At 36.4% G+C, this 23,400-nt stretch overlaps 1 protein-coding gene across 1 annotated transcript; it reads left to right on the forward strand.

Moving 5' to 3' along the window:
* Positions 1-271: 271 nt before the first annotated feature.
* LOC138322368 (kinesin-like protein KIF28) lies at positions 272-23,178 on the forward strand. The gene is given in 17 exon segments (XM_069266409.1): positions 272-470; positions 1,450-1,582; positions 3,023-3,102; positions 5,158-5,269; positions 6,184-6,295; positions 11,978-12,085; positions 12,444-12,561; positions 12,563-12,575; positions 12,905-12,975; positions 18,173-18,233; positions 18,808-18,975; positions 19,472-19,593; positions 19,817-19,989; positions 20,677-20,808; positions 21,249-21,403; positions 21,960-22,243; positions 23,065-23,178. Coding segments are annotated over 17 exon segments (2,118 nt in total). The 5' UTR covers positions 272-308.
* The last annotated feature ends 222 nt before the right edge of the window (positions 23,179-23,400 follow it).

The following is a 23,400-nucleotide window of genomic DNA, read 5'->3' on the forward strand; positions in this document are numbered from 1 at the left end:
AGAAACAAAACAGTGAATACTATTATAAATATAAAATGATAGACAATTCAATGTATTTTGAAAGTAGATTTAAAAAAACAAATTTAAATATCAGAAATGATAAAATATTTTCGATATGGGTAATGACATTTAAATATTCTGGGTAGGTAGTGTTTTGGGTAGGTATGTCAGAAGAGAGAAACTAGCAATATTTCATTTTAAGCATAACATTATGTGTATTGGAAATTAGATTAATACTTTGGTCAGATTTCCTTAATGAAACTTACAACTCTAGAGAGAAATCTCTCAACTCGACACTGATCATTGAAATGAATGGCAGTACCACACAGATTACAGATCCATCCGGCGAAGACGAACCTCGTAAATTCACCTTCGACTTCAGCTACTGGTCCCATGATGGCTGCAAAGAAAACAATGGTTATTTTGAACCAGACCCATCAAAGCCAAATGGAAAAAAGTTTGCTGACCAGGTAAAGCAATATTTCTTTTTCTCATTTTGCAAACTTACATGCCACTGTACATCCTCAAAACTCCAGGGGTTACTATCACTGACATGATTTCCACCCCAGAACTATCTCATAGCAAATTCTTTAAGGCAACAAAAGACAGGTAATTTGTTCCTTTGGTGAACAATTCAAAGTATTTGTACAATGGTACATGTACACTTTAGTTGACTATTGGTTTGAAGCTTTGTAATCTTCAAAGACGATCTCTGCAGGCCTCTGATTGGTCAGTTTATTCCTCCTGAACTGCCTCCAGTTTTACTATGAGATAATCCATGGGTGGATATAACATCAGTGATAGTAACCCCTGGAGTATCGAGGATGGCAACTTTGTTACATATTGGTGTAATCCTCAATGAATAGGATGAAGAGGAAAAAATATTTTTGATGAAATATTGATTTTATATTTATGTATAAATATAGGCCAAAAAAAGAGTATGTGTCCAGATTATGTAGAGTTAAAGATATAGAAAAAGTAAATCAACTTGACAACAAACTTTTGTTGTTTGTTGTGTTAGGAGACGGCTCTTCAGAAATGTTTATTTTTTTAAAGAACAACTCAATGACATCACAAATAACGTGATGTCACAATGTATATACCTTCACATAACAAGTTTATAAAGATACGAATTGGGGATCAAGTTTTTTTTTACAATAAAACAAACTCAGTTGTGGAACATTGATTTCGTATTACTAATAGTTTAATTAATTGGCCAATGACTGCAATGTGCCGTTTAAAAATTTCACGTGAAAATGTTATTCGTGTATGACATAATAATACTCGACCACGCTATGCAAATACAACCTCAAACTTCTAACCCATGAAATTGAGTGTAACATGTCAAATTTAATTATATATAACTCCACATGGACAGATACGTTTTTCTTGGTATACATTTTGTATATTGAGTGATTTAAATCTATGGTGCTTGTATTTTTTTTCCAGAAAAGTGTGTATAACGACTTAGGTGTCGGCGTATTGGAGAATGCCTGGGGAGGCTACAACTCGACACTGTTCGCCTACGGACAGACTGGCTCGGGGAAGAGTTGGTCTATGGTTGGCTACGGCGTCAATAAAGGTACGCTTTAAACAATCAAAGTTTTAAATTGAAAAACATTTCCATATGTGGTGGGAGACAAACTAGTTCCAATGTTCCAATTTTTTTTCATAATTGTTGTAAATTTGCCTTCTAAGGCCTTAGTTTATCATTAATATTTTTTTTTTTTTTGGGAAAAAAGTTCAGAATTCTTACATCTGTATTAGCCATTCTTGGTAATCCAGGCAAAATATACACTAGCGCTAATACCTGTAAATGATATATTTCTGACACTGGGTTACCGTGACAACATTAACCCAGGTAATATACCATGTATATATGATATATTTCTGATACTGGGTTACCGTGACAACATTAACCCAGGCAATATACCATGTATATATGATATATTTCTGACACTGGGTTACCGTGACAACATTAACCCAGGTAATATACAATGTATATATGATATATTTCTGATACTGGGTTACCGTGACAACATTAACCCAGGCAATATACCATGTGGCAATATATCATGTATATTGATATATCATTTCTGACACTGGGTTACCGTGACAACATTAACCCAGGTAATATACCATGTATATATGATATATTTCTGACACGGGGTTACCGTGACAACATTAACCCAGGCAATATACCATGTATATATGATATATTTCTGATACTGGGTTACCGTGACAAACATTAACCCAGGCAATATACCATGTATATATGATATATTCTGACACTGGGTTACCGTGACAACATTGACCCAGGTAATATACCATGTATTATATGATATATTTCTGATACTGGGTTACCGTGACAACATTAACCCCGGCAATATACCAGGTATACCAGGAATATATGATATATTTTCTGATACTGGGTTAACCAAGGATGGGTTGGTAACCAGGCAACATAAACACTAATGTTAAGATCAGTCAATGATATATTTCTGACACTAGGTTACCAAGACAACGATAACCCAGGCAACATAAACACTAATGTTAAGATCAGTCAATGATATGTTTCTGACACTGGGTTACCAAGACGACGATAACCCAGGCAACATAAACACTAATGTTAAGATCAGTTTAATGATATATTTCTGACACTGTGTTACCAAGACGACGATAACCCAGGCAATATACCAGGTATATATGATATATATTTCTGATTACTGGGTTACCGTGACAACAATAAACCCAGGGCAATATACCAGGTATATATATGATATATTTCTGACACTGGGTTAAGTTAAGTATCAAGGATGGTCATAACATCTAGTGAAATCCGGTAATATTGACAATACGTGAAGGAATACTGTATTTAGTAAGACAAAATCCAATAGCAGTCATGCATGTAGCTATTATTTCTGAATTTAAACAGAGGTATTGTATAGCATTTGTTGTTTTTTTAATCAAGATTTCACAAATCAAGTAGAGAGAACAATAAATTATTTCATTTTGATTACAGGAATTGTACCTCTCTTTTGCGACAACATTTTCCAGCAAATTAATGAGAAAAAGACTGCCGGAGATAAAACAGAATTTGAGGTAAATCATTTGAATGAATATTCACCATAGGACTACCATGTATTCCAAGTCAGTCTAAGCAACTTTTTTTTCTTCAGTTTTTCCTTTACTTGATAGACAAGCTAATCTAGTTTCATCATGAAGACATACATGCAAACTTATAAGTGCCAAAGATCTTCTGGAACGGAAACCCTTAGAAAAACAAATTGCTTTTGCTAGTCCCTTTCAAATCTTACACTCAGTATAAGTTCATTTATAGCATCTTAAATAAGTGTTCATTTCATACGAGATTTTATGAAGCAAGTCTATATTTTTTTTTCTTTTAGCAAGCCTCAGTTGCTTTGTTTTGAAAATCTAACATAAAATGAACAAAAAATTGAAGATACTTTTTATCACAACTTTTTATTAGCCCACCATCATCAGATGGTGGGCTATTCAAATCGCCTTTCGTCCGTGGTCCGTCGTCCGTCCGTCCTTCCGTCCGTCCGTCCGTCCGTCCGTCCTTCCGTCCGTCCGTCCGTCCGTCCGTTAACAATTCTTGTTACCGCTATTTCTCTAAAAGTACTGAAGGGATCTTTCTCAAATTTCATATGTAGGTTCCCCTAGGACCCTAGATGTGCATATTGTATTTTGGGACTGATCGGTCAACAAGATGGCCGCCAGGTAGCCATCTTGGATTTTGATAGTTAAAGTTTGTTACCGCTATTTCTCAGAAAGTACTGAAGGGATCTTTCTCAAATTTCATATGTAGGTTCCCCTAGGACCCTCGTTGTGCATATTGCATTTTGGGACTGATCGGTCAACAAGATGGCCGACCAGCCGCCATCTTGGATTTTGATAGTTAAAGTTTGTTACGGCTAATTCTCAGAAAGTACTGAAGGGATCTTTCTCAAATTTCATATGTAGGTTCCCCTAGGACCCTAGTAGTGCATATTGCATTTTGGGACTGATCGGTCAACAAGATGGCCGCCAGGTAGCCATCTTGGATTTTGATAGTTAAAGTTTGTTACCGCTATTTCTCAGAAAGCACTGAAGGGATCTTTCTCAAATTTCATATGTAGGTTCCCCTAGGACCCTAGTTGTGCATATTGTATTTTGGGACTGATCTGTCAACAAGATGGCCGCCAGGCAGCCATCTTGGATTTTGATAGTTAAAGTTTGTTACCGCTATTTCTCATAAAGTATTGAAGGGATCTTTCTCAAATTTCATATGTAGGTTCCCATAGGACCCTAGTTGTGCATATTGCATTTTGGGACTGATCGGTCAACAAGATGGCCGACCAGCCGCCATCTTGGATTTTGATAGTTAAAGTTTGTTACTGCTAATTCTCAGAAAGTACTGAAGGGATCTTTCTCAAATTTCATATGTAGGTTCCCCTAGGACCCCAGTTGTGCATATTGCATTTTGGGACTGATCAGTCAACAAGATGGCCGCCAGGTAGCCATCTTGGATTTTGATAGTTAAAGTTTGTTACCGCTATTTCTCAGAAAGCACTGAAGGGATCTTTCTCAAATTTCATATGTAGGTTCCCCTAGGACCCCAGTTGTGCATATTGCATTTTGGGACTGATCGGTCAACAAAATGGCCGACCGGTAGCCATCTTGGATTTTGATAGTTAAAGTTTGTTACCGCTATTTCTCAGAAAGTATTGAAGGGATTGTTCTCAAATATCATATGTAGGTTCCTCTAGGACCCTAGTTCTGCCTATTGCATTTTGCGACCACCATCTTGGATTTTGATAGTTTAAAGTTTGAAAGCAGAAAAAAGAAGTGTAAGTTTGAAAAGCAGAGAAAAGATCCCTCTTTCATTTGTCAGACATAGATCAATCTTTGGTGGGCGCCAAGATCCCTCTGGGATCTCTTGTTGCTACAGCAACCTACATTTGAAAGAATCTCAATGTCAAAATGTCATGATGTCCTCAAATCCTTACATCACGTCACAATGAATTTTGAATCAAATAGAATTCACTCTAGGTTATATATTATTATGCATACTTGTTACATATGGAAAAATATTACATAAGCGAAGTCACTCGATATCCGACGGATTTTGTGAGAAAATGTTTTATATTTCAGGTTACCTTCAGTATGTTGGAGATCTATAATGAACAGGTTCGAGATTTACTCTCCTCAACATCCAGCCGTGGAGGCCTGAAAGTCCGACAACATCCTAAACGTGGATTCTACGGTAGGTAACATCTAGCTGTGAAGGCCTGAAAGTCAGGCAACATCCTAAATGTGGGATTCTACGGTAGGTAACGTCTAGCCGTGGAGGCCTGAAAGTCCGACAACATCCTAAACGTGGATTCTACAGTAGGTAAGGTCGAGCCGTGGAGGCCTGAAAGTCCAACAACATCCTAAACGAGGATTCTATGGTAGGTAACGTCGAGCCGTGGAGGCCTGAAAGTCAGGCAACATCATAAACATAGATTCTACGGTAGGTAACATCTAGCCGTGGAGGCCTGAAAGTCCGACAACATCCTAAACAAGGATTCTACGGTAGGTAACGTCGAGCCGTGGAGGCCTGAAAGTCAGGCAACATCCTAAAAGTGGATTCTACGGTAGGTAACGTCTAGCCGTGAAGGCCTGAAAGTCTGACAACATCATAAACATAGATTCTATGGTAGGTAACGTCTAGCTGTGGGGGGCTGAAAGTCAGGCAACATCCTAAACGAGGATTCTACGGTAGGTAACGTCGAGTCCGTGGAGGCCTGAAAGTCAGGCAACATCCTAAAAGTGGATTCTACGGTAGGTAACGTCTAGCCGTGAAGGCCTGAAAGTCTGACAACATCATAAACATAGATTCTATGGTAGGTAACGTCTAGCTGTGGGGGGCTGAAAGTCAGGCAACATCCTAAACGAGGATTCTACGGTAGGTAATGTCGAGCCGTGGAGGCCTGAAAGTCAGGCAACATCATAAACATAGATTCTACGGTATACTAAAATTTATAAGAATGAATTGACGGATTTTCATAAAACTTGATTTCAAATTGGTTTTGGGGTCAAATGGTCATGTCACTATAACTGAAAATAAATTGTTCTGGGAAATACTTTTAGAATGCTATTTAGAACCCAACTTTAATGTATGATTTCTGTTGACAGCTGATGGCCTGAAAATTGTTCCTGTAGCCAGCTATGATGAAATCTCCAAAAGAATGGCGGAAGGGACAACAAACAGGACTGTTGCTTCCACTAACATGAATGCCACCAGCAGGTAAACGAAAGTTAAATATATACCATATTCACGGTAATTATCACCCAGGGCACATATAAAAATTATGACCCAGGGGGTGTTTATTAGGGAACTAAAATGTAAGATGTGGACAAAAAACTCTAAATATGCTAATGCTAGAATAATCACACGTAAAAATCCATGGGATGGGTGGTCATTTATACAGAAAAGGGGAGGATTGCTTATTATGGCTAATACAGTATTTACTGAAGTGGTTATTAAATATTCAATTAGCATATAATGTTGAGTTATGACAATACATGGATATAGGGATTTCAGCCACATACATGTATTCCAATAGAGTGAACCCTAAAAAATCTGGACACTTTTGTTCTCAGCCTAAACCGTCCGGATTACAAATTTTACGGACTTTCTCAATACATGTTCTTTGTCACTATATGACGTTATGGTAATGTGTTCCCTGACATTTTTGTCTGGATTGCGAGTTTTCTAGACTGCGATTTTTCTGGACTATCAGCATCTGAATGATTCTGTATAATGATCGAGAGCTGGCTCTCGTGTAATATAAATAAACTTTATCTTTAAACTTTCGATGAAGCGGATGTCAAAAGCATGTGAGAAGATTTTTTTTCTCCCAAAACAAAATTTTATTCAATGGTACATGTTAAATACATTACAGTGCTCCTTCAACAGAAGGCCTCTCATACTGATTTCTATATTTCTGTATATTTTCCCTCTCTTTCAACAACTTTCAATATAATTATCTATGTATGAATAATATAATCCTTGATAATACTTTTCTTAACTTGAGTTTTCAATTTCGTGTTTATTTGACCATATAAGTATTATTTTACGGTGCAGTCTACATTTGCTGCATATATACTGAATTATATAAAAAGAAAATGTTAGTTTAAAGACGTAGTTTCAATTTGGAGGAATCCGGTTGCCCCACACGATCATGACCTTTTGATATCTATGCCACCTGGGATAGAACCTTGGCTCGCTATGTGAAAGGGCGTGTCTGCATCTTTTCACGGTAGTAAAGCAAAGGTGACTGCGGTCTGTCTTTGGATTTAAGGCTGACCCACTCTGTTGGTTTTGGCCCCGGCCTTGCCACACAACCATTTAAGGTTCTCTTTAATAAACCATATTAGATTTATTTCTTACAAACTAGAAATCAGAAATGATGAACAATCTGCAAATAAGATCAATTAAGCATTACAATATTGTCGAGACATTGTGGGCTTAAGAACACCAGTTATAGCCAGTAGTAGATTTAATATGTAAATCTATTTGGGAATCCACTAGGCAAACCTGCTAGGCGGCGGAACTTGGTTGTAAGTCATAGGTCTGCTTAATTTGTCTTCCTAATGTCAGAATGTCAGCTGTCAATCAAAGCACTATGACATTGCATTTTGTATTGTGCATGCTGCAATGTTTGCTTCACCATTTAATGGGTGCACATTTGTGTGCAAGTACAAAGCATATAGGCTGCATACTGGCGATTGGTCAATAAGCAAGTTACAACCTGTGAATTGCTAATGGCTTCTATTGAATGCCGTTTTCATTAAATGTCTGACTTATGCACCATACAATAGGCCCCAAACAGTATTGGTCTCGTAGAGCATTCATGGTGTCTTTATGTATGGCTGTTAATTTATCACAGTGCAGACCAGTCCATTTCTCAGTATTTCATAGGGCTGCAATGACCAAGTGGTTAAGATGTCTAGACATTAGTACCACAAGCCCTTCAACTCTGGGTTGTGAGTTTAAATCCCATGCGGGACAGTTGTCAGATACTAACCATTGATAGGTGGTTTTTCTCAGGGTACTCCCGCTTTCCTCCAACAACAAACCTGGCACGTCCTTACATGATCTGGGCATTAATTTTAAACTAATAAAACCAAGACCAGTGTTTTCATGTTTTCCGTACTATTAAAATTAGGCACGTTTCAGCAAGTCAGCATTGATCAATGATTATCAGGGTGTTTATTCAATCGAAAACTTTTTATGTCTACAGACTATTACATAAAAATTATGAGTAATTAAGCAATTAAAACCTAATTTGTTGTGTTTTACGGTCCAATGATCTGGTCATATTTGAATATATTTAATAGAAATGTTAAGTGTCCAGCCATAGTTTTAGGCCATTTTGGGCCGATTCCTCTAAAGCCATTAACTTATTCAAACGTTTGGCTTTAATGTGTATAATTTATTGATCCTCTTAAAGAAATACTGTGTCCAGGTTGTAGGTGCTAATGTACCAACAGAACAATTTATGTTTGTGTTTTTCACCCGTGACCATTGTATAAGCATTTAAGGCCTGATCTGTAAACGACTGAAACACGTTAACTCATAGATTAACAAAAAAAATGTCACCAAGGAAGTTCAAAGTTGTAGGTTGGTTAAGCATTATTTGAACTGCTTTTCATTTGGCAATTATGTGAGAAAAATTCAAAATCCCAACTGGACAATGGCTAATAGCACACTTCATATATGTTAAATTAGCTGTTGTCCAGTTAGTATTTGCCCCACCACCTATAATTGCCAACTGAATGTAGTTCAAGGCTTTTATTTACGAGAAGTAATAATTTCATAATGAAATCTCGAGAGATTTTGTAACTGTAATGAATCTTCAATTCATTAATTGTCAATGACGGAACAACCATTTCAGAATAATGTGTCCAATCCTGCCAGGGTCCCACCAGGATCACCGTTAATTTTTCTATGAGTACAAGCAAAACGAAAATTTTGAATTAGACTTCGTTGTAAATGTTTAATGAAGGTGCAATGTGTTTGCCTATGTTGTAATATAGCCGTGATCATTCTACACTGGTTTGGTAGGGGATATTTCACAATATTCCCATCCTTAGAACAAATCAATGATTGGTCAGTCTCTTTCACAAATCATTCCGGTAAATTGAAACTCGATTAAGTAACGAAGAACTACAGGAAATTCTGTACTCAAAAACTACATTACTAGTAACATGAACTTGTAATGAATTGCATCAAAAAATTCAATACAAAATTTCAATATATTGCCAAATCATAAGCTGTTCTTTCATTCCATATGATCAATGTCCTTGTGTATAATAGGGAAATGTATTGGTGCAGGTATTCAGGTGTTTAGGACTTTAACTATATCAGTGTAGCAGACGTCACGCTAGACTAATGTGTATATATGGCTGCCATGGTGAGATCAAAATATTTGGAGTACTGGTTCTTGACACTCAGTCATGGTGAACAGAGTACTCCACAAAAAGCTAATACATAGATAATCTACTAAGTTTCTCTATTTACTTTTCTTCTTTAGAGTTTAAAAATTGGATGGAAATCTATATTGTACTCAGCTGTTGTCTGTGTGTATGAATATTAACTGATTTACCCCTGAATATACATTTAGACTCTTCCAAATCAAAGACTAGACCAGTCCATTATGAAATATCAGGGGTGAACGACTTAAGCTGTATCCTTGGTAGAATAAATCACTTCATGTTTTTATCCTATGTCGTAACACCACTATACACATGCAAATCTTTTCAAACTTGGATTTCAAATACTTCAAATATAAACTCGAACATGTGATTACATACATAATATGTGTACAAGAAACAAGTTACCAAAACATTACCTTAAAACTTGATTTCTTTCATGTTTACAAAATTATATTCCAAACAAACTCTAGATAATATCGCTTAGCTTCGGTCATAGTTTAGATCACCGATACTCCATTATAACTCTGATTGCTTAAGTAGATATCTACTAGCTCTGAATAATTAAATACCCAGAGGCCCTTTTGAATTGATTGCTTTAACTTTTAAGTATTGTAACATCATAGTAATAACACACAACAAAAATAGACAATTTCTTATTACACTCATAGAAATATTTCAGCTAGAATACCATAGACAAAGATTATTTTTTTTTGAAGAATTAAGAACTAAATTAGTGTTTATGAATTTTAATTCCTATTTTATTTTATCACATAATTTGTTTGATATTCTGTGACAATATGTTTGCAAATTTAGCTAGTTTATTATGAACTGGAGCGCCTTTCATGGGAATTCATTTTTACGCCAAGACTGGCAAAAATACAAATTTCGTAGACTTGTTTCGACACAGTAAGCTGTATAAGTGCCCCTTCTCATTTTTGAGGCCTCAATTTTTATTTACATTGACTTAAATACAGATTGAAATTATGAACACTGTAGGATTTCTCTATTTGTTTTCTTTTGTAAATTGATTGATGGCTTACTCTGTGTAATAATTTCACGAAATGTTAGCCCAAACTGGGCCCTTTTAAGTGCCCCGGCATTCATTATTTTTAACCACCCTGGAAGCTTACTGGGTTAAATACGGTGTTAGTCTGACTAGGATATGGAATAATTCCACTGTTTCAATATTGAGCCCGTCGGTAAACGGGAATCTCGTATCATCATTTCCGATATCGTCATGTTTACATTTCCACTGATTCATGAAAATCAGATATTATGGAACGTCTCAATGAGTACATACAAATACAAAGCAATAGATTTTTTGTTTCTATGACTTGGTTTGTTTGATGTTTAACACCCTATCAGACGTGTAAAGTAGTTTAATGAATCTATCTCATATATGCATTACTTCAGTACCCTGTCAAAAATTTTTGTTCATAGAACAATTCATGAAATTTTTGCAGGGGTTAAAGATGCTCCACCGCCGACAGAGCATAATTGGTATCCATCATTTGAACAATAATTGGTGTTTAATCGTATTTATATATGTTTGATTAACTAAAAAAAATAATATAAAATAATTCATGTTGCTTTCGGTGCCTGCACAATCAGTACTGCATTCCATATAGGACATAGTGCCATTGATTTTTTTCAGGATGCAATTAATTATTTTTGATATTTTTATCTTGAAGTAAAATAAGAAGCTCAGACTTTTCAATGGTGTAAAGTAAGTAACTTTTGTAACTGAAGAAAAATACTAAATCGTCTGGTCCTGTTTTTGATAGAGAAAAATTATCATTTGTCAGCGGTGGAGCATTTTTAATAAATGCCTGTGCCTTTGGGGAGCAGGATATTGTATCCATCACAACTGAAGTTAGGTGGGTACAGTGGAATCAGATCTAGATTGTCTGTCTGTCTGCAGAATTTTTTTTTTGAAAATTCTTCTAAACTACAAATTATCAATTAACTTTTTTTTTTCATTTCAACACATTTTATTGACATCTGGGGGTACTGTATTCAAATGGATTGAATAACAGGCTAAGTCTTTATATACATATTCTCGCCTTCAATTACGTTTTTGGACATAAATAAACATTTATAAAATTATTGTCTTTACTTATCAAATAATGTTCTTGACACTTGGCAGCAATGTTGTGGACCATGTGTGGTTATGCTTTTAGATTTTTTTTTTTACCAAAATGGTGGTTGCCATGGTAATAACAATCAGATCACTATATACAGGTGTTGTAAAATGGCTGACAACTCATTAGTTTTGGGATCAATTTTATTCAAACTTCTATACATATCACATGCTTCACAACAGATAATAATGGTTAATTACCATGGAAACATTATGGAGGAACATTTGGTTTGCCATGGTCTCAAATAAGTCAAAATAAGTGATCGCGAGGGGAGGACGTAATAGTTAGGCATCGCATTTTAGTTTAATTACAAAGTTTATTGTAATCACACCCTTTTTTTCTTGCAGTCGAGCTCACACAATTGTTGGGATCACGTTTCAACAGAAGTTTATTAACGCTGCTGGAGAAGAAACAGCCAAGACAGCTGTTGTCAACCTTGTCGACTTGGCCGGAAGGTAATCTATATCTATGATATCCTTGCACAACAAAGTTAGGAGGCAGAGGGAAGGGGGGATATCCTGGATCAATTTCAATAGAACATTGTTGAAATTTTGGTTGTCAGGGAGTCCTTTTTATATATTTCAACCATTTGACACCGAAAACATAAGAATTAAAATTCTTTGGTAGGAGGTACTTTTTATGCAAAATAAAAAATAACCCCCCCTGCCTCCCAATTCCTCTAGGGTAGGGGTAAGCAGACTTAGGATCATTGACACTTGTTTATAATTTTCTGCTGGAACCCTTTTCACATTTTTAACCATTTAAGAAAAAAAGATTTGTTCATTAGTAAATGATGTTTTTTCTGTCCTTCAGTGAACGAGCAGAAAGTACGGGAGCCACGGGTGATCGTCTGAAAGAGGGCGCTGCCATCAACCAGTCTCTATCATGTTTGGGCAATTGTATCGCGGCTTTGGCCGAAAAATCCTCAGGAAAAAAATACACGAGGTATCGTTGATTATTTTTTTTTATTTAAAAAAAAAAAGGAATTAAAAAAAAAAATGAATTTCTTTTTTGTCTACGGGTATATGTTATGTAATTATGTTAATGTCATAACGATATTTAATTACCAATATTTCCGATTTACATAACAATATCATTTTGACATTAAACGAGAACAAAAAATTTGAATAAAAAATTAAAATATCTGTTACTTGTTTCTATGAAATCTCATTTTTTGAAACCACAGCTTTGTCCTGCGAAATCGCGATAAACAAAATTCCCGTGAATATAACCACATTATGGTAATACGTTTTCTTAATTTCTATTTTTATCAGTGCCCTATCGAGATTCCGTCCTCACCAAACTGCTCAAGAATGCCTTGGGAGGTAACAGCAAGACAATCATGGTAAGTGCAGTGTGGCTGGGGGCTAAATATTCAAATATTAGCATCTTTTTGTAGCCTAGCGGCCATTTGCTTTTTAGGTCATCTGACCGAAGGTCAGGATGACCTATTGTCATCGTGTTTCGTCCCGTCGTCGTGCGCCGTGCGCCGTCCGCCGTCCGCCGTCCGCCGTGCGTCGTGCGTAAAACTATTTATACAAAAGCCTACTCCTCCTAAACCCTTGAGTGAATTACATCCATATTTGGTGTGAAACAATCCTTGGGGAAGGACAATCATATTTTATATAAATGAGATAAGTCCGACCCCTAGGGGCAGAGGGGCGGGGCCCCAAAAGGGCAAATTTTCTTAATTTAAGCTTTTAAATCCTACTCCTCCTTCATCCTTGGATGGATTTCATCCATATTTAGTGTGAAACATCATTGGGGAAGGACAATCATATTTTATATAAATGAGCCTGGTCCGACCCCTAGGGGCTGAGGGGTGGGGCCCCAAAAGGGCAAATTTTCTTAATTTTAGCCTTAAAATCCTACTCCTCCTTCATCCTTGGATGGATTTCATCTATATTTGGTGTGAAACATCATTGGGGAAGGACAATCATATTTTATATAAATGAGCTTGGTCCGACTCCTAGGGGCTGAGGGGTGGGGCCCCAAAAGGGCAAATTTTCTTAATTTTAGCTTTAAAATCCTACTCTTTCCTCATCCTTGGATGGATTTCATCCATATTTGGTGTGAAACATCATTGGGGAAGGACAATCATATTTTATATAAATGAGATAAGTCCGACCCCTAGGGGCAGAGGGGCGGGGCCCCAAAAGGGCAAATTTTCTTAATTTAAGCTTTTAAATCCTACTCCTCCTTCATCCTTGGATGGATTTCATCCATATTTAGTGTGAAACATCATTGGGGACCGACAATCATATTTTATATAAATGAGCCTGGTCCGACCCCTAGGGGCTGAGGGGTGGGGCCCCAAAAGGGCAAATTTTCTTAATTTTAGCTTTAAAATCCTACTCTTTCCTCATCCTTGGATGGATTTCATCTATATTTGGTGTGAAACATCATTAGGAAAGGACAATCATCTTTTATATAAATGAGCTTGGTCCGACTCCTAGGGGCTGAGGGGTGGGGCCCCAAAAGGGCAAATTTTCTTAATTTTTGCTTTAAAATCCTACTCTTTCCTCATCCTTGGATGGATTTCATCCATATTTGGTGTGAAACATCATTGGGGAAGGACAATCATATTTTATATAAATGAGATAAATCCGACCCCTAGGGGCAGAGGGGCGGGGCCCCAAAAGGGCAAATTTTCTTAATTTAAGCTTTTAAATCCTACTTCTCCTTCATCCTTGGATGGATTTCATCCATATTTAGTGTGAAACATCATTGGGGACCGACAATCCATATTTTATATAAATGAGCTTGGTCCGACCCCTAGGGGCTGAGGGGCGGGGCCCCAAAAGGGCAAATTTTCTTATTTTAAGCTTTAAAATCCTACCCCTCCTTCATCCTTGGGTTGATTTCATTCATATTTGGTGTGAAACATCATTGGGGGAGGACAATCATATTTTATATTGATGAGCCTGGTCCGACACCTAGGGGCTGAGAGCTGGGGCCCCAAAAGGGCAAATTTTCTTAATTTTTGCTTTAAAATCCTACTCCTCCTTCATTCTTGGATGGATTTTATCCATATTTGGTGTGAAACGTTGTTGGGAAAGGGCAATCATATTTTATATAAATGAGCCTGGTCCGACCCCTAGGGGCAGAGGGGCGGGGCCCCAAAAGGGGAAATTTTAAATCCTACTCCTCCTTCATCCTTGGATGGATATCATCCATATTTGGTGTGAAACATCATTGGGAACAGACAATCATATTTTATATAAATGAGCCTGGTCCGTCCCCAAGGCGCTGAGGGGTGGGGCCCCAAAAAGGTTATTTTTAGCTTTAAAATACTACTCCTTATCCTTGGATGGATTTCATCTATATTTGCTATAAAACATCATTGGGGAAGGACAATCATATTTTTAATAAATGAGCCTGGTCCGACCCCTAGGGGCTGAGGGGTGGGGCCCCAAATGGGGTAATTTTCTTAATTTTAGCTTTAGCTTTAAAATCCTACTCCTCCTTCATCCTTGGATGAATTTCATCCATATTTAATGTGAAACATCATTGGGGATGGAAAATCATATTTTATATAAATAAGTCTGGTCCGACCCCTTGGGGCTGAGGGGTGGGGCCCCAAAAGGGCAAATTTTCTTATTTTAAGCTTTAAAATCCTACTCCTCCTTCATCCTTGGGTTGATTTCATTCATATTTGGTGTGAAAACATCATTAGGGGAGGACAATCATATTTTTTATTGATGAGCCTGGTTCGACCTCTAGGGGCTGAGGGGTGGGGCCCCAAAAGGGCAAATTTTCTTATTTTAAGCTTTAAAATCCTACTCCTCCTTCATCCCTGGGTTGATTTCATCCATATTTGGTGTGAAACATCATTAGGGAAGGAAAGTCTATTTTTTTATATATAAATGAGTTTGGTCCGACTCCTAGGGGCTGAGGGGTGGGGCCCCAAAAGGGCAAATTTTCTTAATTTTAGCTTTAAAATCCTACTCCTCCTTTATCCTTGGATGGATTTCATCCATATTTGGTGTTAAACATCATTGGGGAAGGACAATCATATTTTATATAAATGAGCTAGGCCCGACCCCTAGGGGCTGAAGGGCGGGGCCCCAAAAGGGCAAATTTTCTTATTTTAAGCTTTAAAATCCTACTCCTCCTTCATCCTTGGGTTGATTTCATTCATATTTGGTGTGAAACATCATTGGGGGAGGACAATCATATTTTATATTGATGAGCCTGGTCCGACCCCTAGGGGCTGAGAGGTGGGGCTCCAAAAGGGCAAATTTTCTTAATTTTAGCTTTAAAATCCTACTCCTCCTTCATTCTTGGATGGATTTTATCCATATTTGGTGTGAAACGTTGTTGGGAAAGGGCAATCATATTTTATATAAATGAGCCTGGTCCGACCCCTAGGGGCAGAGGGGCGGGGCCCCAAAAGGGGAAATTTTAAATCCTACTCCTCCTTCATCCTTGGATGGATATCATCCATATTTGGTGTGAAACATCATTGGGAACAGACAATCATATTTTATATAAATGAGCCTGGTCCGTCCCCTAGGGGCTGAGGGGTGGGGCCCCAAAAAGGTTATTTTTAGCTTTAAAATACTACTCCTTATCCTTGGATGGATTTCATCTATATTTGCTATAAAACATCATTGGGGAAGGACAATCATATTTTTTATAAATGAGCCTGGTCCGACCCCTAGGGGCTGAGGGGTGGGGCCCCAAATGGGGTAATTTTCTTAATTTTAGCTTTAAAATCCTACTCCTCCTTCATCCTTGGATGAATTTCATCCATATTTAATGTGAAACATCATTGGGGATGGACAATCATATTTTATATAAATGAGTCTGGTCCGACCCCTAGGGGCTGAGGGGTGAAACCCCAAAAGGGCAAATTTTCTTAATTTTAGCTGGCCCACTTCCTGTTTTAGGTTTCGGTCTCCGATCTCAATGAAAATTGGTCTATAGGGGTTTTAATTGATGCCGAACAACATGTAAACATTTTCGTAAAGATTTTGGTATTCCAAGATGGCCGCTGGCCCACTTCCTTTTTTCAGGTTTCAGTCTCCGATCTTAATGAAAATGGTCTATAGGGGTTTTAATTGATACCGAACAACATGCAAACATTTTCGTAAAGATTTTGGTATTCCAAGATGGCCCCTGGCCCACTTCCTGTTTTAATGTTTCAGTCTCCAATCTCAATGAAAATTGGTCTATAGGGGTTTTATTTGATTCAGAAGGAGGAACTTTAGGTAAGGACAATCGTATTTTAGAAAGGACCGCGGAGCTTAAGACCCATGGGGATAGTACGGCGGAGGTCCAAAATGGGAGCTTTGTTGATATTTGGCTTTAAAATCTGACTCCTCCTTATATTAATCCTTGAATGGGTTACAACCATATATGGATGAAGAGCTAAGTTTGTTCAACAATTGACATTTACCTATTTCAGAAACTTACATATTCAACTAAGGAGTTCCTTGTATTGTTTATATTAATCGTTAACCAATACTTTATACTGTGACTTTGTTGTTTTGTGCCATGAGTCAGATGACCGTTAAGGCCCATGGGCCTCTTGTTCAAGTGCAGCTCTAAAACTCCTACAACCTCACAATTGCTGATTGTTCAGGCATACTTACTGAAGCCAATTTTGTAGACTTTAAAACCATTTTAAGTGTTGATAAGCAGAATAAAAATCAACACACTTATATACAAACGATCAGAATATTTTTAGATCAATGTTTACACACGGATTCACCAGAATTTTCACTTTTAATTTGTCCATATCTTGAAGTACATACTCTGTATTTGTATATAAAAGTTGTCTGGTATTGCAGGTATATAGGTATTGATTGTAACGTCATATAATTAATTTTCTCTTTGGTTCTGGCTTTCTGATTGGCCTATTCATTTTTTTCATTCCACGATTGGAAAAAAAATCCGAGAATGGCACAGAAACCCGACGTTATCGTGACGTCACAATAGAAACATTGAAGTTGCGTATTGATTTGGAAAAAATAATCCCTTGGAAAAAATCAATGGAATACATGTAAACGTATTTCATTTTATAAAGTAGCCTAGAAAATTAATTATCAGCATTGAAGTCACTATTTTTTTAATTTCATCAGGTTATGAAATAAATTTTGTTTGCAAACTTTTGTGAGAATCCGCTACATATATTCACACAGTTTGCAAAAAAAAATTCTTTCATACCCCAATGAAATTAAAAAATAGTGACTTCAATGCTTAAATGTTTGCGAGCATTACATAATACTTTTCAGAGTGTGTTTTGGTCACAAAATAATGACGTCACAATGGATACCTACCTCCAAGGGAGGTAACTCTATAATGTTCAAAAACATAATAGATTGCTAGATTTCTTTGATAATTCTTCATCCTCTTAAAGCACAAAAATCTTTATATATTTAAATCCCTGTATTGGTTTAAGACAGAATAAAACTAGTAACTACGGTCAACGTGGTTGCTAGCCGAAATAAAATGCATCAGACTTGACATTTAAGACGAAGTAGAGAAAGAAGAAGTAGAGAAAGATGTAGATATACTTGTATGTTGTGTATTTGCAGATCGCTGCGCTCAGTCCAGCCGATGTTAACTATGATGAAACTTTGTCCACACTTCGTTATGGTGAGTCTATTTCCATAATATTACTGTATTCTCTTTAAATTTCTTGTGAAAAGTCTTCTTGATATTACCCTTAGCAAATCATGGGAAATTCCTTTGATTTTTATTGTAACTCTATTTTTTTTCCATTTTTACTGGGTGCATTATAAATATTCAAAAGTGGAATACCTTTTGTGTTTTTAAAAAAATTCATTTTAGTACCGTATTTTCCGGAATATAAGTTGCGATTTTTCCCCCTGAAATTTAATTCTCCTTAAAAAGTTGGTACAAATTTGTTTTTCTAGTTTCCAACAGAGTATCCTTTTATACATTTATTTGGATATGATGCATATTTTAAGATCTTTTTGTTGTATTCACAAAAAAAAAAAAAATCTATAGCCACCATAGATTTCTGTATAAGGCCAAGCAAAGAATGGAAAAAAAGTTGGATGGTGGTGGTGGGGGGATTTTAGAACTAAGTTAATAAAACTAATGCAGGAATACATTATTTCATCGCTTGTGGATGAAAGTTTTGAATGGATGATTTTTCAGTGATTTTGTATGTTTTAAAAACTGTTATTTCTTCTTTCCATTGTAGCGGATCGTGCCAAACAGATCAAGACGACTGCCTCGGTTAACGAGAGTGCTACAGACAAACTGATCCGAGAACTTCAGGAAGAGAACGAGAGACTCAAGAAAATGATGGAAACAGGAAATTTTGAGATGATTAAACAGGACGATGACGACGATGATTTGACAGATGAAGGTGAGATAGATATTAAAATTTCTGAATGAAAATGAAGGGTTTGGGAATGCAATATTATCATTTCATTGGGTCAAATGTAAAGGATTTTGGTTTTAATGGAATATAAAGAGGAGTCCGAATGAGTCCGGATGAGTCTGGGAATCTACGGACACCAGTACATAGTCTGTTGTGCTAAAAACGCAGATGGTGATGTAAGTAAATGGAAATGGCGGCAGTGCAAAAAATTTGCAATTGTCCGGATTATTGAGGGTCCACTGTACTAAGTTAATACAAAATAAATAGTAGAAAAATATTCACAATTCAGATAGGCGTAAAACTTCAAAAAAAAACTTCTTTAAAACTGTTATCTTTACTCTCGGAAATATATTTACAATTCAGATAGACGTTCTTCAAACACTATTATCTTAAATTCTATTGTTTTAAATTCTATGAAACATTTCTGATACCATATTTACAGTTACAAATGTCTAACAGAGCACTTTCTTGTATCTCATAGAGAAGAAACAGGAAAAACTAGATCGTGAATCTGAATATGCTAGTATGTTGGAAAAGAACCAGAGAGAAATGGAAGAAATGAAGAAAACTTTTGAGCAAAGACTGGCAGAGAGAGGTGATTCTGTGAGTATTTATTGAACCAAGAATACAACAAAAGTTTGTATATAAACTATCTGTTAGTATCTATTAACCATGATTACAATAAAAGTTTCTATATAAAATTCTATACAAATTGTATGTTCAACTGTAATTATTACTTAGAGTATTATGAAGATAATAAGCAAAATCTCACCCGAGCTAAAATAATATTTATCTTGTGACTAACTATTGTGCTTATTGATTGCAGGGCACAGACTTTAATGCTGTCGATGAGAAGAAGAAGACCACCCCTCATATTTACAACTTGAACCAGGACCCTCAGTTGTCGGGGAGAATTGTACATTTCCTCGAGGGGGATAATATACTGATTGGAAGTAGTGGATCAGAAGGGGAAGTTGGTATTAGGATTGTGGGACCAAGGTGAGTTTAGTGTACCAATTACTCTGTACTTGCATTTTACAAAGTTATCTTCCCATGCAAGTAGGTAACGATTGTGACAGATTTCCTAACGTCATGTTTTTCAGAGATGTAAATTTCACTCACAAAGTAATAAAATCCCAATGGACACCTAACCACAAGGGAGGTAACTCTCTTCAAAGAGGGGAAATCGGTGCATATGTAATAGGTTTTTACAATTAATGTAAACTACTTTCACATCTACAATATTCTAGGTCTTTGTTTAGTATTAACATTTTTGCAAATACAGCTGAGGCATGATTACGTTTGTAAAAGGGAGCAAATTTCACTTTAAAACAATTTTTTTTTATCATAAATAATTCAACAATCATTAATTAGAATGCATCACAAATAAGATCTTCGGCATGTGATGTACCTCATTAATTTTTCAGGGATGAGTTTTGGTTGTTAAATTTTAGATTTACAATAAAATTTGTCTATAAAGAACCCTCCCCCCAAAAGGGACAAGGAAAAAGTAGTCTTTGTCGGCAAATGGATCTTTATATACAGCTCAACTGTGTTTGTGTTATAAATGACCATTCGAGACCCTAAAAAATGGTCTTATTAAGCAGGTGGTTTTTATACCTAAATGATCACTCAGCAGATTTCATTGTATTTAAGTTTTGATGATAAGGATGATTTTTTCCACAGTATCCAATTGAAGCATGCGTCTTTCACCATGGCTGGGAATAAATGGAGTATAGAACCAACTGTGCCACATAGCCGCATCCTTCATAACGGGAAAGCTGTCGGAAACAAGCAGGAAATCGCTCATAATGACAGGTAAGATGTTGTTAATGATATATATATGAACAACAGAAATCGAGCAGCATTCTTCATCCATGCTATGTTTTTACTGCATTTATGCTGTAACCATGCTATAACCATGCTGTTACCATGCTGAATATTCAATTGCAGCCAAGTCGAAGATATAGAATAATCTCAGTCAACATCTCTGATACTAAAATTGGAGCATGCATGGTTACACTATAAAAGCTATATAAACCAGATGTAATATGTACATTTCTACAAATAAAATTTGTAGGCTAACCTATTCACCCCTGAAATTCCATAATGGACTGGTCAAGTCTTTATTTCAGAAGATTCTAAATGTATCTTTAGGGATGAATGAGTTTATACAAAAATACATAGGCATCATACACCTTAACTCCCAACATTTTTTATTTTGAATGCTTTATATTTTGGTTTTTTGTTTTCTGCAGACTTCAGTTTGGTACTACTCAGTTCTTTGTGTTCTGTGACCCGAAGGAAAGAGATAGTAGCAAAATCAACTACCCAGATATCTCTTACGATGATGCTCAACAAGAGGTCGCCCGAAAATCTGGTCTGGGCATGGACAAAGAGGCTAAATCTAGAGGTACGGATAACAATGATTTATAAATATTGGTAGGTCATGGTGGTTGAAGCTATATGACACATACTGATAGTTTTTATCATACATGTATATACCACTGTGAGCCATATTTCTTCCGCGGTTACTACGGTAATTTCCATGACATCCATTTCAAAACAAGTTCATGAAGATTAGCATATACTTTAATGGAGATACATGTACCTATCCGTATAAAAGCTGCAGATATGTAAATAATTAGTTTTAATTTTTCCCGAGAAGTCAAAGATTTTATTAATTACATTGCAAAATACATGAAATGGTAATGCCATTTTAAAATGTAATGTATAATTTAAGATTGATATGTATTTGAACCATCCCTGCTGCCAATATTCCTAGTAAAGGGGTCAAAGTTAAAAAAAAAACTTGTCTGGTTTTAATGAAAATTTTAAGTTTGGCGATACTTATAATAACATTAATATTAAAGTTATAGTTCTGCAAAGGTCAACTAAGGGTCAATAAACAGAGGCAGGGTACTATCAGAAAAGATGTCATTTTAATTTAATTTTGTTATTTATTTCAGATGAAAAACTACTGCAAGAGGAAATGGTTAAGGCTGTGCCAGCAGTACAACAGGCTAACTCCATCAGTGAAGAGCTTGACAAAAAACTCAAGTTTGAGATTGTGGTTGTTTCCCCTGAGGGTCGAGGTGAAACAAAAGGTCGCAGCATTGTCATGGTGAAGGTTACACACCTGGAAACCAAATTTGAGTGGATGTGGCCATTCCAGAAACTTCTCAACAGAATGTATGTCATGCAGGAAATGTATGATGAACTTCTGGAAGGAGAGGATGTCAAGAGAACAGAGGTCAGTACAGAGTTATCCCGCTTTTAAAAAGATTGTAGAATATCCAGAAATGAATAGATGGGTTGGGTTATAGATGTCAGTACAGAGTTATCTCCCTTATAAAGAAATGAAGTAGAATATCCAGAGATTAAAACAATGGATTGGGTTACAGAGATCAGTACAGATTTATCTTGCTTTAAAAATGTTTTTAGAATATCTCAAAATTAATAGAATGGGTCAGCTTACAAATGCCACTACAGAGTTATCTTCCCTTCGAAAATGGTTAGTAGAAACAACTCCCTGAATTAATAGTACAGAGTTCGTATATGTATCTCTCTTTCAAAATCATTTGTTAAAAATTCCCTGGATTATTACGAACTGGGTCAAATGATACAGGTTCATTACAGTTATTGTCCACCACATATAAGACAGTTGGTAGCAATACATTATAGATACAATTGATTAGTAGGGTGTGGGCAGGGATTCTGCTTTTACCTTGAAAAGGATATTTTGTGCAATTGAAGCGGCGTGTATACAACATTGTGTTCACCCAATAAATGCCACGCTTCAGGTCAACAACAAACCCTACCATCCCCCCACATCCAATTCTTCAAGGGTTTCTAGTCATTGTCTCTTTTCCCTTTTTTTCTACACTGTTAAAAAAATTGCAGTGGAAGCAATTTTATTTGAGATTTATAACTATTAGAAATCATTAAATCACTGGCTACCTTAGAATGAGTAGTTTAGTGGCTGTTTTTTGTTTTTGTCCTTGTGTTGATGGTGAGTTAATGATAGGTAAAAGTAGCGAGCAAAGTAAAATAATGTGGTTCTGTTATTCATAGGAAGTACGATCCTTTCTTTATGACGATATTATGATTGTGATTTCTTTTCATCCCCCGGACCAGCGTGTCAATGCTCTGGCTAAAAGTCAATGGGGCACCTACTTGGTAAAGTAATAGCAATTGTCTATTGAAATATTCTAATATCTTATTTAATTATACTGGAGCCCCCCTCTGCAGCCACCACGCCATACCCCTAGTAATAATACAAAGTTAATAGGGAGAGGAGTATGCTGAATTTAGGTTGTCCTGAACTAACCTCTCCTAAAATAGTTGAGTTGGATGCCAAACGACACTTGGTCCTCAGTGATAACAATATATAATAACAGATACAGTATA

The sequence above is a fragment of the Argopecten irradians genome, chromosome 4 (genome assembly GCF_041381155.1).
Source record: "Argopecten irradians isolate NY chromosome 4, Ai_NY, whole genome shotgun sequence".
NCBI lineage: Eukaryota > Metazoa > Mollusca > Bivalvia > Pectinida > Pectinidae > Argopecten > Argopecten irradians.